This window comes from Tinamus guttatus, unplaced genomic scaffold (genome assembly GCF_059628265.1).
Source record: "Tinamus guttatus ecotype Peru unplaced genomic scaffold, ASM5962826v1 Tinamus_guttatus_pri_ptg000927l, whole genome shotgun sequence".
NCBI lineage: Eukaryota > Metazoa > Chordata > Aves > Tinamiformes > Tinamidae > Tinamus > Tinamus guttatus.
This window is the reverse complement of record NW_028289461.1, coordinates 38,254-57,285: the sequence shown is the minus strand read 5'-3', so window position 1 is coordinate 57,285 and position 19,032 is coordinate 38,254. Positions and strand designations below refer to the sequence as shown.

Here is a 19,032-nt window from a genome sequence, read left to right as displayed (position 1 = left end):
TCTGTCTTATAACACAGTGTCATTAATTACTGAAGTACTCAGATCATCACAGGACTTCACTTGTTTGGTAGTTTTTTGCAGCTAGTGCTAAATGTGCTGGTAGCCCTGACTCTCTGGCTTCTCAGGCTGTAGTTATACTGAAGCTTGTAATGTGCACAGGGACCAGAGCTAATCAGTGGTAACATCTACTGTAATTGCTCCTTGCAAGTCTGGCAAAGAATCATGGAAAAAAATAGGCTGGAAAGGATCTCTGGTGTTTCTGTTTTGATCCCTCTGCTGAAAGGTGGGGCTGCATCCCAAGTTCCTTAGGTGTACCACAGTCAGGGAGAAGAACTTTCACATCGCATCCGAACTTTATTCTGTGTTGGGCTCATTGTAGGCTGGGCTCAGTGTTCTCTTAGACCTCCTGCACCTGCAGCCCGGATACCTAGATACCAACCTGAGAGCCAGAGTGGCTTGAAACTTCCTGTAGAAGTTGTAACTCAGAAGAGCTAAGCAGAACAACAGAACAGATTAGTGTGAGACCTGCAAAGCTCAGCTCAAAGTACACCAAGGATTCAAGACCAACATTTTTTCATGGTGAGGCTGTGGTCCTGCAGTGCAGGACATGGAGCTGGGCTCCAAAGATGGGTCTGGGGGTAGATTTTAGCTCACAAAGGTCTGACCCCCTTTAGGGGTGAGAAGTCGCTGCATGTCTGTGTGAGCCACCTTCCAGGCCAAAGGAGCATTTCAACTTGAGCAATCAGTGCAGCAGGCATTGCCAGTTGTGTTGTTTATAAAGATGAACTGATAGGATCCCAGATTAAATGAAATAAATGTATTATGATTTATTGATGATCATTAGCAAAATATTTGAAATGAAAGAAATATTTCTAGCACGAAGTAGAAATGCCACTGAAGCAGAGAGTATTGAGAGCACTGCCGCGTCTGGCGGCGCGGCCAGGCTGCTTCTCCCCCTCAGAGCGGGATGTTGGCGTGTTTCTTCCAGGGAGTGGACTGTGCTTTGCTCGCCAGCACATCTAGGTCCTGGCAGATGCGCTTGCGGGTGGTCGAAGGTTGGATGATATCATCAACAAACCCTGTAGAAGAAGCAACCACACAGAAAGAGTTTGTCTCTCAGCCCTCTGTATTCAGGCTGGGATTGCAGTTTGAAAACCAACAATACAATACTCTGAATGCAGTTCACAAGTGCTGAGTCAGCTTGAGGAAAGCATTTAAAATAGCAAGAGAGAAATATTGCTATTTCAGTAGTTTTTAAATTAGGGACATTTGGGGTTTTTTAAAACAAAGGCAAGTTAAAAAGCAAAGAAAGTTGGAAAGGACTTTACTCCCCAAGTACCGTACATGCTACTGCGAAGTTTTAACCATACTGGCTTTCCAATCTATTACTTTGATTTCAAGGATCCCTCTGGGAAACAACAACTCCAAACCTTTAACATTGCATTTGCAGGAATCTGTTTTATTCTTTTTCAAAGAGCAGTAATGGTCTACTGCAGAACGGGAAGGAACAACACTGTAGCTATCCGCTGTGGTGGAAAATAGCTTGACCAAGTCTTCCTAGCTCTGTGGCACTATTACAAGGATTCAGATGAAATAGTATGAAAACCAGCAATACAATAAGCCATCATAACTGGAAATGAGTGAAGAGTGGATTATGAATTCTGCAGAACTGCTTTTGGGAACATAATTATATTTTAAAATTACAAATAAAAACCCTTGGAAAATAGTGGAAGTGATCACTCCATGAAGTCCTGTGGAGCATCGCTGAACTGAAACGGACTCTGACCCTTTCTGAAGGTCACTGCTCTGCACCTGGAACTGTCAAGAAGACTGACAAAGCAACTTTAAGGAAAGGTGTGACTTCTGAGAAGCTTCCACTGGCTGCAAAAGTTGAAAATATGCTTTTCAGTGAATTCCCTATATCTCTTGCCATCTGAAGCATTTCACAGTTGTTACATGTCTAGTTATATTTTCCTTCAAGTGCACAAGCTAGGGTAAAATGTAACTCGCTAAGTGTTGCACTGAAATACCCTAATCACTAGCAAAATATATCCTTGGCAGTTACAAATTTACCTGTGTGCAATGGCAAACTCACAAACCGTACCTCTCATGGCTGCAGGAAAGGGGTTTGCAAACTTATCCACATATTCTGCTTCTGCATCCATCTGTTTTCCTCTGAAAATGATTTGGACAGCACCCTAGAAAGACAAAACACAACTGAAAGGTGAGTGATAGAGGAAAGCTATCCAATTTGCCTGCTCCCTCCCACCACATTGTAAAAACATGTTCATTCAGGTAGGTTCCTTCAGAGGAACCTTCATTTTGCTAGGCTGCTTCTGTGGTGCTCTAGAGACACTGGCTGCACAGCAAGGTGAGAATAAGTCTGGGTTTACCTTTGCACCCATCACTGCCACCTCTGCAGTAGGCCAGGCATAATTTGCGTCCCCTCGCAAATGCTTTGAGCTCATCACGTCATAGGCACCCCCATAGGCCTGAAACAAAAAACAGGATTGATGGAGAGTGATGTCCTAGCAGCAACAGCCTGCATTCCTCCTGCAGCTTCTCCCACTCCAGAGACAACCCAGTGGGGCTACGCTGTTCCCTGTAAGAGAGCACAAGTCTCTCCATTTGCTAACCTTGAAAGATGGATCCTTGATGGCTCAGCCCTACAAGCAGCCTGTGGTTGGGTCAGCACAGCTAACACACCAGTACTATCTTCTCAGGTTTCACAGACATACATTACAAGACATTTCCACTTCTCTGGTCAAAATTATTAGGAATAATCAAAACAACACTGTAACAACCTCCCAAGGCTAGACCACTGAAACCAGAACCCAAGAAGAACATGCTGAGTGCAAAAAAACCATCAGAAAGAAAAAGCAGGAGGGACTGACCAGCACAGAAAAAGCAGAGAGATGTTTAGCTAAGCCTTTTTTGGACCGAGGGGTCCACAGAACTTGCGTCAGCAAAGAGAATGGATGCCAACTGAGGACCATATAGGAAAAGCATACGGAAGAAGAGAAAGCACAAGAACGTTGAAGCTGGAGGCAAAGCAGAGGAAAGATAGAATAAGCACTGCTTTTTGAAGGAACCTGAAATGGTATGGCTACAGAAAGAGGGTCACAAAGACTGCGTCTATGCAGGTGGCATGTCCTCAGTGAGATGAGTTGGGTGGCCAAAGGCAAATACTAGATTAAATTGCATTCAAGGGGGAAAGCAAAGAGCAGAACTGTGGTACTTCAGAGTGCAGAGAGGAACAAAGGAGCTGTAGTAACATTCTGAGAATAGAAGAAATGGCTCTTGTAACTTCAGAGCAAGAGGTACAAGTAAGACGAGCAGAGATGTGACAATGAGAGAAAAAAAAGAGGGAGACGAAGATTCACATAACTAAAATTACTGCAAGTGTAAACAGGATCTCTACGGGAACACCCTGAATTTTTCCAACTTACTTTTCTGGTGATGATAGTGATTTTAGGCACAGTTGCTTCTGCAAAGGCAAAGAGCAGTTTTGCACCATGACGTATAATTCCGCCATACTCTTGAGATGTTCCTGCAAGTCACAGAAATAATTGTCTCATACTGGTGAATTTACCAAAAAAAAATACCCAGTTGGGCAATTGTCATCATCTACTACCAGCAGCATAACACCACCCAGAACCATGTTAATACTGAGGAGCTGGTAACATCCCTGCAGTATTTTCCATATGATGCTGACCAACTGTATGAAAAAGTATGTCAGCAAGAGAAGCATAAAGTGAAAGTCTCTTTGTATGTAAGATCACAGGACTGAAACACTTACCCAATGGTGCCTTCTACGCGTTCAGGACTTTTAGCAGCTTGGATTCCCTACCCGACCCTAACGCTTCTCTAAGCCTCAATAAATAAATTAAAAAAAAAAATCAAAAGAACCTATCTTGGACTTTCTTGGTTACAGTTCTGTATGTGGCACTAGGTAGTACCACTAGTGCAGTAACCAGGGCAAATTCCTCGGAGAGATGGAAAGAGCTGGTGCTCACACTTGCCTATACTGCAGGAATCATGGAAGGAAAGGGGCAAACCCCAAGGTAATGATAGAAAAGCAGATAACAGATTAAAAAGCCAAAATTCACAACATTCCCAAACACAAAATGTACAAAGATGGGCAAAACCAGACATAATTAGATGCAAAAATGAGAATACTAAACTAGTGACCTTTTTAAGGGAAAACTTACTTTAATGGAAGATTTTTAAGTAAAAGTTTCTTATATGAAGTTTGGGGGTTTTTTTAAATAATTTGGCAGTCTGTTTGGTGGCTTGACTGTAATTTCTTGCCCAAGTGAAATTGTACTCAGCTTCATGCTGAAATGTGATCTCCACACACTCCTCTTAGTCTGGGGGCTATTTAGAGCATTTGGACACTAATGTTGTTAGGTGTTTTACACACATTTGTGAGCTAGTGTGGCAAATTCCTTTCTAATAAACAAGGAAAGAAAAGAGCAGCCACATTCAGAATATATTATTTAAAGTGAGATGTCTAATCATAACACACTAATCTTTTAAAACACCATAAAATACAACATTATAAGATCACTATAGAGCCTCATATTCCTCTCTCTCTGTAGTGCTGATTTTATTTGTCTCGCCTTTATCTATTTTTTACTCTTAGAAGAGGAAGAGGATTACTGTGTTCTGAGATCAAAATCTGGCTTATTTAGGTAGGAAGAATAAATAGTCTTCCTAGGTAGTTTTTTTTTTAAAAAATGCACTTTTACTCTGTTAAATCAGCACCTCCTCCCAACTAAATGAAATACAGTAGCAGTGCAAACCTGGCAAAAATCCAGGAACATCCACAAAGGTAATCAGAGGTATGTTGAAAGCATCACAGAACCGAACAAAGCGGGCTCCTTTCACAGATGAATTTATGTCTAAGCACCCTAGAGTTAAGAAAACAGAGTTAGGTGGTAACAATTCCAATGTTCTTCTAAAGGCAGTAATTCAAGCAACCTCAAAAAAAAAATCACATTCTGTAGTACAGCTGTGTTCTCTTTTAAAAACAAACCCTGTATTAAAAAACAGCTATAGCTAATGTTGGAGAAAATTACTCTGAAGTTCTGCTGTTTTAGTCCTAAGATTAGAGTACCACGTACAGTCAAAAAGCACTTCTTTTTTTCTGCAATATAATCTATAGATTTCAACATCCTTTAGTGGTGACTACTGTGTATATAGTACAGATTGTTTCAAAAAGTGGCATTTGAGAATATAATCATGTAATTTAAAATATTTTTCTATAACTTTCACTTTACTGATATTTTTCCAGTCAGTTCAGACTGAAGCACTAGAGCTGTCCATTAAAAAACCACCTCAGTGTTCCTATTAATATGCTAAGACCGACCAGCACTCTTTGCCAAACACGCTGCCACGTGTTTCTGTTCTGTTTCAGAGCCTTTTAGTATTTTGTTACATTCTACCACACTATGTTTTCTATATTAAACCTGTAGAAAAGGCACATAAGAGTATTTATCTGAAAAATCAGAAATCTTTGCTACCAGTAAAGCCTGCTGACTGGCTAGATCTTTTCTTGGCAAGATTATCAAAAGAATAAACGCAGCATACTGGGTTATCTGATTTTTCCTAAACTAATTTGTCATACAAAAAGGCATGGAATAGAGCAAAGCAGAAACTTGCAATTAGTGTAAATCACTTCAGAAATTATCTAAGAAGCAGAGAAGGCAAAAATCCCTCAGTAGTCATAAATGAAGGGTGATCTTAGCTATAGCTAAGACTGTCATATAGCTTGTACTGTCATATCTAAGTTACATGAGGTCTGAGAGCCTCACACTCATATGCTTGAAAGCTTAGCAATTCTCTAGCTGTAGCAAGTAGCCTAAAAGCTACTGTTTTAGGCATTTTAGTGCATTTTGTTGTGGCTGTGAGTTTCCATATTATCCTTAATCCAATTAAGTTCAGGCTGCTGCCAGAACAAGTGGGGGTCTTCTGCCCACTGGGTTACATGTTGCTACCACTTCTCTTGGGCTGAATACAGGAATCATTCTGTTACTGTTGAGCCAAACCACTCACTGATCTAATACAGAAATTGGCCTTTTCTCTGGTGTTTTCACAACAGAGCCCAGTCACAATGCAGCTGCATGACACTGAGATTTGACAAAAGTGGTAGGAAAACACTGAGAATGAGTGGAGAGCCATACAAAGCAGAACCTATGCTTTGAGCTGGAAGCAGCTGACAGGACAGAACAGGAGACAAAAACACTGGGAAAAAGTTTCACTCCAACCTGATGCTACTTTGGGTTGGTTGCCCACTATCCCAACAGTTCTTCCATTCATCCTGGCAAATCCAACAACAATGTTTCTGGCGTAGAAAGGCATGATCTCGAAGAATTCCCTTTCATCAACAATCTGCAAGAGTAAGAGTCAGGCAGAGCCCTTGAGAGGACATTGATGCATTACAGAAACAAACACAAACCAGCTATGCTAGTATCATTTTTTTTTTTAACTTTCAGAATTTGTAAATTCAAAAAAAAATCTATTCTTTTTGGTCTTTATTCCAAGACATAAAAAGCTAGTGCAGCATTTACTATCAAAACTCCTGCTTAAGCATTCCAGAGAAAATCTTTACGATGTTGTCTCGCTAGGATGCTCCTTTTCCTCATTTGTAACAAATTAAAGCTTCAGTGCTTATAACTGCTTTCTTGCAACTTAAGTACTGTCAGATTCCAATTTTAAAAGCAAATTTTCCAGTGAGAAGAAAAACAATGCTTCTTGGGACTTGGAAACTTTCCATTACACAACATATTTAGCAATCCTTGGTAAACACACAGGATTTTATTAACAGAGCCCAGTATATCATGCCCTGTTGTGGCAGATGATCTGTGAACAGCTCTTAAGCTTCATACATAGAGGAGGATGGAGAAATCCCTCCATCAGCTGTGAAGGGAATACACACAGCATCAAATGTATCCAACTGGAATGGAAAAGCCTTCGTAGCAGCACTTCTCCCTGGAGCTGAAGCCCCAGCGCGTGCTCTCTAAAGTGACATCCACTGGTGTTTAAAGCAGAATTAAAATTCATGTGTTCAAAAGAGGCCACAATTGGATATGGAGCAGTAGCGACACCTATACACGACTGCCTGGTGTGTTCGGCTCTCGTTCTTTGTTGTCAAGAGATTGTGACAGCTTGGCCTGTGCAGGCTGCAAGTTGCCAACCATGTGAGAGAATGAGGCAAAAAATGCAAGTACTGTTTAAAACAGTTTTGTTTCCTACCTTATTCTGCCTCAAAGCCTCTGGGAGGCTCCTTTCCCCCATTCTGCTTAAAAAAAAAGGTAAATCTGATCTTTTGACTTGGAAAATATAATACTGAACTTCAGAAGAATCCCCAGATCAAAAAACATATCCTATCTGAGCCTTTCCTTCTCTAAAATGAATCTGACTGCAGCCAGCTGCAAGTGGAAAAGTGTTAGCTGAATATGTGAGGAAGGTCAATCAAATAAAATAAAGGCAAATGCTCAGAATCACACTCTTAAAGGGCTCTATAGGGGACTGCAACAATTTTACCCATTAAAAATGTTTTACAACCATTTTTGCCTCACAATCTTTCAAAATGTAGCAAGTTGTTACAATTTTTAAAAAATGATTATTCCAAGTTAAGCAAGGGAATTATCATTGCTAATCAAGCTAAGCTGCTTTAGTTAAAAAAAAAAAAGACCTATACATTACAATATAGGGGTTTTTATAATTTAAAAAGTTCCTCCTTTCCACTCCCTCAAGATATCTGCCTCACTCAAGTGAACAAATTTGTACAAAATTGTCTCTTTGAGTAAATACAAAATGGTAATTTGTGAATGTATCCTTTGTAGTATATTGTTTTCTATTAAAAAAAAAGTGATAGAATTCAAGACAATAGTAACAAGGGTTTTTTGTTTTTTTTTTTTTGACCTCTCCCAAGAGGAAAGCGAATTAGAGCATCTTCCATCTGATCAGTTATTATGCACTGAGCATGAGGAGATGAAGCCTGAGTATCAATCACAAGATTCTTTTCATTTGCTAATATCGTATTTTTGTAGTTTTTGTCCCTTGTGGCCACAACACAGAAGAAAAAAGTAACTTGTGAAAACAAGCTCACTAAAATAAAAAAAAAATCCATCCTTTGGTGGAATTATATTGGGTTGCTTTCATTATTTATAGTTATTTAATTTTTCCCAGCAGTGCTCAAACTAGCAGACTTACAGCGTGTATGATATCCAGCATATCATAGGCTTTAGTAGATTCCATTGGGACAATTGTCTCCAGCTCAGGAACCAAACGGTCACTGCAGAAAATAAAAGTGAAGTGACTGTATTTACAGATCAGATTAACACCAAGACAAAGAACGTGAGTATACAGGTCCACCTGGCTGAGACTTTGCAAAAACTGAGGGAATCCAAAGAAATAGTCCCTCTTCTTCACCTCTGCATTCAACCCTACCTGTTACAACTCTCTGTTGTTTCTGAACTACTTCTGGAGCCAAAGGGGATGGGCCAGACTAATTTCTTCCTGAAGGAGGCACCTCTTTTTGAGGTATCTCTGCTGATCAAAACATCTCCTACAAATACCAATTTCTTTCTTAGCCCAGAAGGGCCTAAAATTACATGTGCTGAGTATCAGAGCTGGTGGACACTACAAATGGTAGTCTGCAGAGGGCACTGGAGATGTGTTGGAGCCGCAGGAGAAGGACTTGGTAAAATTTGGTGAAAAGTGTGAGGCGACACAAGCAGGACAGCTATAGATAGCTCTGATGCTTTCCCTGCTTCTATACAGCCCTCAGGCTATAAGAAGACAAACATTTGTGATTTAAGGGAATTTCACTGTAAGAAACCTTTGAATTTGTGTTTCTCCTTCAGGTAAACAGGCAGGAATTCGTAGGGGGGAAAGACCTGACCCCTCCAAGCTTTATCAGTTGAGTGGTTGTGTTTAAAAACTCTTGCCCTCTGTTTTGTTTTACTCAACAGTGATGCTGTTAGTGTGGAGCTTGAAACTTCAACAAAAATGCTGCCTCTGTGTTTGCAACTCAGACTATCAGTTACCTCCATCATCAGATCCTGCTGGCTTCATTAAGGACATAAGGTCAGGCAGCATTCACTGGGTCTTCACACTCTTTTGCAGTTCCATGGCAGGGGACAGGGATGTCCATTTTTATGAGTCATCCCTGGGAAGGCTTCAAGGAGGGTATCACTTTGGTACTGCTTCCCCAAAACACTGAGGCACAAATACTATGAATGGCCATGGAGCTCTGGCAATAATACTACAAGTATTTTTTTTCCACATGACTGATAGAGTATTGTATGCAAATATTTTTATAAAACCATATAATGAAATCTTAATCGGATGAAAGCAACTGATTTTAACATACTAACCCCAGCCTACAAGAGTTTCCAAAACTTCTAGTTGGAAAAGTAAGCATCCTGTGCATTAAGTTCTGTTGCTTATGGATTATACTCTCAGGTAACCCAAAAGATAAGGAAAAAGGAAGCATCAAAGACAGCTCCCATAAAGCTAGCATTCTATACTGTGGGAAATTATACAGCATCCAAGGGAAAAACCACCATCAAAAAGAACACGTTAGCCAGGATACCACAAGTTTAAAAAATCTCCTTCAAATCATCACATCTCATGAAATCGTCGCATGAAGGACATCTGGAATGTGCTACTGCAGTCAGGGGGTTTAAAAGACACAGAATTGTGTTTCTTACAGCTATCATTTATCAGAAAAGATCTGATGTTCATCAAAGAAGCCATCTGGAGACTGCAACAGTCTGAGGAACCATCATCCAAATCAATACTGCTTTTCATTTAGTACAAAAATGAAAATGTACCTAGGTTACCAAGGATCAATACTTACCTCCTCTAGGAATTTTGGGCTTTGGAGGAAATAATGTTTTTATACAGTTAGAAACACAGAAAGTTAAATCACAAAACACAATAAACTAGATGCGGTGAACTAGACACTCTTCAAAGGTAGAGGGCATATTTTAACTATCCAACTTTATACTACCAGGAACCTTTTTAGAGTCCAACTCATGAAATTAAAACCTCCAACCAACAGAACTATCACCATCCAAACTGATATTTTTCAACACCATAAAGGACCTACCCAGAAAGAAAAAAGAAAAGAAAAAAAAAGAAAACAGTTTCTGGACTTAACAGTGAAAAGAAATATATATGAAGTGTTAACCATATAGCAAGGCTGATGGACAGCTACCTAATAAATAAAACTTCTTGTCTCCTTTGCCTCCTTATCGCTTCCCCTACCTCTAACCTTACTGACAAAACTTACCCACATAATTGACAAAACAGGGCAATTTCTCCCCACTTTTGTCCTCTGTGCTATTTTTTGCTTTACTTGTTTTCTTTAACGGACTGTGACAGCCCATCAAAACAGAAATTGCTTTTCCCTATATTTTGTACCCAGCCAGCATAACAGATGTGCTTTCAGATGACACAAAAAGGAGAAAAAAGCAAAAAAAAAAAAAAAAAAAGCAAATCTAACATGTCTGTGTACCTGCATGTAGAAACAATTCCCAGCGTCTCATACAGGAACCCAGAATACATGAGCCAAGAGTCTAGGCACAAAACATGCATTTCTTTATGCTCCTTGTGACAGAGAAACCATGAAATTCAATGATCAGAGCTCACAGATCTCAGCCTGCCGCCTCTTACCTGGGATCATGGCATTCACAAACTGGAGCTGGATCACGGTTGCTAAGAGGTAAATAATTAAAGAACTCCCGGAGATTAAGTAAAGCATCTATATCATTCTCAAAGGCTCTATGTGCAACTCCTGCGAAGACACAGTTAAACAATTAGTCAAAGTATTTTGCAATGTTTCATTCTCAAGTATGTATCAGTAAGGGCACAAAGAAGTCATAACAGAATTCTTTAACGGAATTTTTTTAAGCCCAGGTACTAAAAGCGAGGAATTTTAAACCACCAGACTTGACCTCTGAAAATATTTAGAAAATGCCTAGCTGCATCAACCTTCCTTCTTAGCAAGTCTGGATTGATGGTTTCATATTTAAAATAATATAAACAGGTTTATCAGCTGCCACAAATCTAGCTGCATACCAGCCTTCCAGACCACCACCCTGCTCACAGAGGTTGGATCTGAGCAGTGCCCGTGTATGTCTTTTTCCTTCATCTTCAGTTCTGCTCACGTAGAATTTGAGGTTCCCCCAGCCAGTTTTAACCCCCAGATAAGTCCTGTGTCGCCAAGACTCGATGAGGTGGTGGGGAGCAGAGCTTTATCTCCTTGTCACATTGCTTATGGTTAAGAAGTCCAATCAATCATGCTGTAGGCAAACAGTGGATTGTTAAGAAGCTTTCAAGCTATGGGAATTTCTTTAGAAAACCAAACCAAACCCAAGCCTGCCTTGCTAAGGCCTGCACTCCTTCAACCTTTCCACTTCCAGAATGGTACGTGGATCCTGTCCCTAAGCAGAATTTCATCCCTCAGCCTCAAGTGACACCTACAGGTATAAATGTCTGTATTAGGTAATCAGCTGCTTAGTTAGAACAACTGCATTTATTTCAGAGAACAAGCTGTACATTAAATCACCTAACCATCTCTCACCAGATACAGCAGTGTGAGTCTTTGCACCCCCAAGCTGCTCTTGTGTGACATCCTCATTGGTAACAGACTTAACTACATCGGGGCCAGTGATGAATAGGTAGGATGTATCCTGGAGGGAGAGAAGAGACAGTGATCCAAGCAGCAGGAGCATTCAAGGAAAAGGGACAGTCTCTAGGCACTTTCCCTAGAATAAGAAAGCAGTACAGTGCAGGGAACAATTTCTTTAAATCTTTTTGATTTGGGAATCAAAATAATGTATTATACTAAAAATCTACAGAAAATTTAATAAGCCACAGGTTATTTAAGAAAACTATTTTTATGTCTTCATAAATAATAAGCTGAAGCTATTTTAATTTAACCTAACCTCAACATAAAGGCATATTTAAGCATTCTTGTTCATCTTTTATTTTGAATTTTTGTATTAGTTCCTATATACATTATCGGTTTACGTTAAAAAAAAAAAAAAATCAGTCCTACATGCAAAATAATGGCACAGGACCATTCTGGTCTTGCTATCAATGATGGCACTGATAATTAATGGCACTAACAACCAGTAACATTTCAATGACATTCCTGCAGCAAATTCCAAGCCTTCCCTGGTCCGAAGCAGGAGACCATTTCCAAATAAAACCTTGATGCAGAATCTGGTTGTGACTGAGCAATGTTACCAACAGCAGCTCGGCACATACCCCATCCTTACCTTCACCATGAATGTGAAATCAGTTAGGGCAGGCGAATATACAGCTCCACCAGCACAAGGACCCATGATGAGGGAGATCTGAGGAACTACCCCAGAACACTGAACGTTTCTCTGCAACAGAAAACACACAGATGTCTAGCTTTTCAGAAAGTCTGTGCATCTTTGAAGCTGTGCAACATTCTCACTAGAATTCCCGAACACAAACAAGAGAGAAGAGTTTCCTTATATACTGGGAAAGAGGATGAAGGACTTTTCCACCTTTGTGGATGGCAAACTTCCTGGTCATCTAGCTGCCTTCTTACCAAAAATATATCTGCATAGCCAGCCAACGACTCCACTCCCTCCTGGATACGGGCTCCTCCCGAGTCATTCAGCCCAATCACAGGTGCTCCAACCAGGGCAGCTTGATCCATGATCTGGTGATGAACACAAATTGCTCAGTATTGTTCTAGCTAAGCTAAAACTCCAAAGCAAAAAGACAAAGAAACACCCTATATCCCTCCCAAAATATCCACCTCCACCTTGGAAAAAAAAAAAGCTACACATGCTAGAATTATTTGAACTGCTTCTGTAGCACTCACCTTTACTTTTACTTGTACCATAGTCACTAACCACTTATGCAAAGTCTTGACCCTTTCAGACTTGTGATTGAGGCACGTAGTGACTCCCTGTCTTGCCCTTTAATACTTAAGTGCCATTCTAGCTGTGCACCCCATACCCATAGTGCGTTCTCCAAACTCGGTGCTAACTCGCACAGAAGTCTGGGCCAGAAAGGACCATCTGTCTCTGATCTAACTTGCACTTAAATCATTCTCACATACACATCCAACCTGATCTTTAAAGTTTGTTGCACTGGTGATGGTGTAATCTCCCTAAGCAGTATACTCCAGGGGCTTAAGTGGAAGGACCAAACTTCTCAGTTGTTATTTAAAAATACTCCTGCTTATTAGATATCCCAGAATAATGCTGGCCATTTTTTGTAATGCTACAGCACTGCTATATTATGCTAAGATCTGATTTACCTCTATATCATTTTCTGTAACACTGCATATTGACCTTCATCTTGAATTTTGTCCTTGCCTTAAATTAGCCCTTTCAATCATTGCTACCAAGTTATATCTTATTCCAGGCAAACTTTAACTTAATTGAGATTTTAAAAGCTTCAGTCCCATCATTCAGAGTGCTTGCAGGATCAGCCTTGAATTTTATATTGTCTGGAAACACGGCAGATATACTTTATTGCATTCAGATCAATAGCATCCTAACAGTACAAAAACTCCAGCCTGCACATGAATCAGTGATAACCATCTCCAGCTAGTTCCCAAGTAGCTTTATCCCTACTTATCCCTGTAATTTAATGTAAAACAGTGATTCTTCATGCTTTGTGCATGGGTGTCCATTTGAAAGTTGGAACAGCACTGCAGCAAATAGAGTGCATTTGCAATTTAAACACATTCCCGGATTTAAAAATCCCCGATGTGGTTTGCAAATGGAGGCTATGTGAGCCACAGGAGGCCTTGTTTGCTTATGTGAATGTTATGCCAGACATTATCAAATGCCTTAGCAGAAATCAGTTGAGGCAACATTCACGTTTCTTCCTAGAAGGCCCGTTATCCTAGTACAGAAAGGACACGTTAACGAGATCTGACACATATTGCACTCTTCCAGGGCCTTATATGCAGATTAAATCTTTCCAGGACCAGTGCACCAATCTCCAGTGCAAAAAGACACTGCACAGTTTCACTGGGAAAGGGAGATACAAATGCCCTTCCCCAACAACAACACTCGGTAAAGGCAAGTCCAAAGTCTTTGGACTCTTTGGTCTTTCATCTCCATACTACTTAGGAGTCTATGCCAAAAAGTAGCATTCTGTTAGCAGAAAAGGTCCCCAGCGACATATACCTTTTTTTCCGGATTTCAGAATAAAAAAAAAATCAGGAATTTTCACAAGCTCATGCCATTGATCAGCCATGCATGCAAAAAAATCCTGTCTTCCATGCCCCTGGGGTTCAAATACCAGCTTTTCCAATGATACGTACAGACAAATGAGAATAAACAGCCAAAAGTGCCTGATAACAACAGCCCAGAGGATCAAAGTGACCTTCAAGTTGTAAAGTTATCTTTTCAGATTGTTTACCTATTGCATTCGGGTTTTTTTATATAGAAATATTAATCTCTCTAATTAGTCTCTCTTATTAGCACCGTACAGAGAAATACTAGTCTCTCTCATTACTACAGGGCAACAGGCAACTTGACTCAAATAAAATGTCTATTACCCAGAAAAGCTCTGTTACAGTGCTTGGAAGGTTTTCTAAGGGCACCTTTCTGCCAACCTGGGCTTTTACACCTTTCCTGACAGCACGAGATGCATACTTTCAGCTTGCCAGTGATATGCATCATAGTCTGCTTAAAGTCAGTCACCAAACATTTTCTCCAAAAGCAAAACAAACAAGAAGGCAAACAAACAAGCCCACTGACAATTTTGTTGTTTTCTCCTCTGAAATATTACCTTACAGATCTTCTGTGCATGAGCTCCAGATAAACTACCCCCGAACACTGTAAAATCCTGAAAGAAAAAACAGAAAGCAATAGACTGAGGAAAGAAGCATTTCAATAACAAATAGTTAAATGAATCCCAGTAATTGATCCTGATAGAAAATATTGCTACTTAATATCTCAGGTGGTAGCTGTATTTGGAGGGAGTTAAGATACTGAAAGGAGGTGCACCACGAGGATGCACATTTAACATCCTTTTATATAAAAGATGATTTGATGTGTGTTCTAAAATCAATGCCACCATTCAGCTCAACTACCCGTGCTCAGGCCCACATGGTAATAACACAGTGTCTCTCCTTGGAAAAACTACATGCTCAAGATAAAAAAAGCTGGGTGTGTGACTTGCTCCAAGATCACACAGCAACAATCATTCTGGCTGTGGCAGCAATTTGAACAAAGGCTACTTTGTGGCCCAGAACAGATAGGCAGTTTCCAGTGATATGAAAGAAAGCTCTTCTTTCACTTTGTTGAGACTCAGTCAACACAAATCTCTACCTACAATGCTCCCTCTAAAATATTTGTATTTTAGTTTAAAACATATACTCTATCTAGCTAGTTATATCCTGTCTATCACAATCTCTTCAACTAATTGGAGTGTTCTAACCTGAACAGGTAAATTGCTACACAGTCGTAAGGAAACAGGGTGAATTTTGAAGGACAAGTTTACGATATTTAAAAGATAACAAGGGAAAAACATACTTGACTGAAAACATAAGCCAGTCTCCCATTAATCCGGCCCCGGCCAGTCACCACACTGTCTCCAGGATACTGCATTAAAAAAAAGAAAAAAAATAGTTTAAAATAATTTAAAAAACAAAGTATCAACGACATTCATGAAAACAAACCCTAGGCTGAGTACCAGGCCAAGGCGATGACTGGTTCTCTGTGAGAACTCCAGAAAGACTCCCTCTGTCCCCAGTACAGACAACTGGAGGTAATACCAACTACTAGTTATGTATTAGAGTGCACTATTAGCAAATTTTGCAGATTCCCCTTAAAAAAACAATCATCTCACCTCGAACTAAGGCAAATCACATATTCAGAAACACAAGGCATCTTTTATTAGAATCAACTAATGTTTTTGAAAGAAATGGTTACAGCATACAAATCTTTCTTCAGGCGTTGATTAAAAAAAAAAAAAAGGAAAGATTAAAAAAAAAAAGAGAAAACACAATCATCCAAAATATTTCAACTGAGCCTGTCCCATTTTTCATTCTCTAAATAATGGAGGAAAAGAGAACTGGAAGAGAAAGGAGAGCCTGAGAAACCTGAAGTCTCTCTACCTACATTGCCTCACTTTGGAGTATAGGAAATAATATGTTTATCTTTCAAGACAGCAGCGAAAAGCAACTTTCCTGCATTGGTAGAAAGGAATTCCAGGCACGCAAATGCTTTTCACTGTTGCTGATTTGCATAGGGGAAAAAAAAAGAGCAAATTGTGCAGAGCCCACTGTTACAAGGCCTGTTTATGCTCAAAGTGATCAGTCCTCAGGAATGTCATAGCACCTTGGGGACTTCTCCCAGGCTGTGCACCTCTAACAACTCTAGTTCTCTCAGCATGGAAAACAGTAGGAAATACACCTCTGCTTCCAGTGTGCAGTTAGATGCTGGAAAAGAAGCACTGGGCTTAGACAATGAATAAGAAACAAACCATCCAAATGGGCAAATGGAAGTTAAGAGCAGCAGAAGAAAATTTGCAAAGCCAAAAAAAATTAATAATAAATAAATAATGTTTCTGTGGCAGGATAAGCAGCAAAGGAAAATGAAACAAGAGTCATATGAAATAAAAATACCTTATTCTCATCAGCGTCCATCCCGAAGTCAGAACATCTGTGTTCCACAAACATGTCATATTCATCAAAACTGTCAGGGTCCAACAACAGCAGAATTCGCTCTCGTGCTGTCAGCTTTCCCTGAAAGGAAGCAAGCAACAATTAATAGATTTATCAGGTGGTTCTGGCTCTGTTTACTCCCCAGCAGTGCATACGTTTTACTCAAACATCCTTTGGCTCGTTCTGCTGTATTTTTCCCCACTAAGCATCTGCATGCCTCGAAGTTGAAAACAGCCCATGTGGTGATTATCCTCTTTAAAAACAAGCCCAGTGCCAGCCAGACTTGGAAAAGGCAGCAGCACTCCCACAAGGAAGTGGGAGCAGGATCTCAAAGACAGCTTTTCAACCAGATTCAATAGCACCACAGCTACTTTTGCTACATGTTTGAACACACCTATTTAAGGCCTCTGTTAGATTCTTAAACATGGAAACCTTCCTGTCCAGTCCTCACCAATAGTTCAAAGTATTTACCACACACACTGATATTTGACAGCACGGCTGATGAGAAGAAAAGAGAAATACGCAGGTCTCTGAGGGCTTTCTGACAGGTTTCTTTTGTTCTGTTTCCTTCAGATACCCATACAGGCAAAAGTATGATAAGAGTCCAGAAACAGAAATGCATGTTCCTTCCTAACTACTAATGATGCCACATAATAATAAATGATTGCAAAGTTCTTTTTGGCCTAGTATTCAAATACAAATGTGTTATTTCCAGCCCCATTGAACATCCTCCTGCACAGATCAGGGATCTTACTGTGGAACAAGACCTGTGCACTTGGCTTGTGGACAGCAGGCCCCTACCTCAATGCGAGGGCAAAACACAACCAAGCTGCTCTATATAACCTCCGACTTAAGAGTACATGGAAGTCAACACAGGCGGGAAACACTAACATAAGCCATAGGTTTCACTTATATAAAACAGGACATATGATGCTTTGGGCCCCTACACAAGCAGAAATGTTGATGTGTCAATGCCCTAAATGCCACTCAGTGAGGATGCACCTCTTCCCAGATGCTGTTTGCCTGAGAAGAGGAGATTGGCAGCAAGCAAATGGAATATCTTCACAGTAATGGCTTATTGCTACTTCTTTGCAACCATCATGGTACCACGACGCCCTCACTCAAAACAGAAAAGACAACCCAACAAGAAACTGTAAATACAAAGAGGAAATCTGTATTGCCACCCCCCTCAGCATCACCTAAATCCTGAACAACAGAGGGAGAAGACTAAAGAGCTGCTATCCTCTCGTGTGTATTTCCCTGATTTCCAATCCTCCCACGTGTATTTCCTTGATTTCCAGGCCTTTCAGCTCTCTGCTCACATCCCTTAGACCCGCTGGAATTCACAGCAATGGAAAGCAGTGCAGGAGGTGAAACTGGCCCGGCCAGTGCATCTCCATGTGCACCAGCGCGTTAACCCGGAGGTTAAACAGCAGCAAGGAGCTGCAAGCTCCGCCTGTGCCGCCCCTCGCACACGTGCTTTGAAGCTTCGACGCGGGGAACGCAGGGGAGGCGGCTTTCCCCTCGCGCGCAGCCCCGTGCCTCCTGCCCGGGCCCCGGCGCCGCTCACCCGCTGGTGCTGCGCCTCGATGCGGCGCGGGCCGCCGCCGAGCAGCGCGGCGCGGCGCTTCTCCGCGATGCGCGCGGGCACGGAGCGCGCGGGCACGGAGCGCGCGGGCACGGAGCGCGCGGGCACGGAGCGCGCGGGCACGGAGCGCGCGCGCCGCCCCGCCGCGGCCCAGGGCCCCGCCGCGCGCCGCAGCGCGCGCAGCGCCGCCGCCATGTCGCGAGCCGGCGAGCAGCGCCCACGGCGCGTGCGCGGGGCCGCCGCTGAGGCGCGGGCGGCTACGCGCCGGGAGGCCCCGCAGCGGCCCGCGGAAGCGGCTCCCGCCTCGCGCGCACCAGATTTTTGTTTGTTTTTTATTCAATATGCGGATAACTGCGGGTTCCATCTCACACTGACAAGCCACATTCACTTCCAGGACATATCGCTGACATGGATGCTAACAAATCTCCAGCACCAGACTGTTTTTTTTTTCCCCTGAAATCTTATAAAATAATCCAAAGACCAGCAGGGTTAAATATGACGGCTCCTGTGAAAGCCCCTGTCGTGCAAAGATCTGGCAGGTGGCTCTGTAATGTCAGCGGGCTTTTTACAGACGGGTTTAAGAAAACCATAAAGCCAATAAGGATTATGAAGCAAATTAGCAAAACCAAAGCAAGCCCCCCAAAATAACAACCATAATGAGCAGCTAAACAAATGAGACACACTGGGGAGGAGATGAAGGCTTTGTGCAGGAAACTCATGTCCTACAGATTTGCTGGAGATATTTAACAAAGTAAAA

General features: G+C 41.4%; 1 protein-coding gene across 1 annotated transcript; it reads right to left on the bottom strand.

The window, feature by feature from the left end:
* Positions 1-956: 956 nt before the first annotated feature.
* Positions 957-18,341, bottom strand: PCCB (propionyl-CoA carboxylase subunit beta). The gene is made up of 15 exons (XM_088538129.1): positions 18,258-18,341; positions 16,649-16,768; positions 15,555-15,623; positions 14,809-14,865; positions 12,602-12,715; positions 12,300-12,410; positions 11,600-11,708; positions 10,690-10,810; positions 8,221-8,302; positions 6,270-6,393; positions 4,806-4,913; positions 3,450-3,550; positions 2,394-2,492; positions 2,105-2,198; positions 957-1,079 (listed from the first exon to the last, which is right to left on the bottom strand). The coding sequence occupies exons 2-15, from the start codon at positions 16,700-16,702 to the stop codon at positions 958-960; spliced, it is 1,365 nt and encodes a 454-aa protein (XP_088394255.1). The 5' UTR covers positions 16,703-16,768; positions 18,258-18,341; the 3' UTR covers position 957.
* Between the last annotated feature and the right edge of the window lie 691 nt (positions 18,342-19,032).

Bases quoted from the DNA above. Each gene is read 5' to 3' on its own strand.
- PCCB (XM_088538129.1), bottom strand. From the start codon at position 16,702: ATGTTTGTGGAACACAGATGTTCTGACTTCGGGATGGACGCTGATGAG. The intron at 14,866-15,554 runs GTATGTTTTTCC...TTTTTCTTTCAG, and splicing joins TGGCTTATGTTTTCAGTCAA to GATTTTACAGTGTTCGGGGG. The intron at 11,709-12,299 runs GTAAGGATGGGG...CTCTCCCTCCAG, and splicing joins ATTTCACATTCATGGTGAAG to GATACATCCTACCTATTCAT.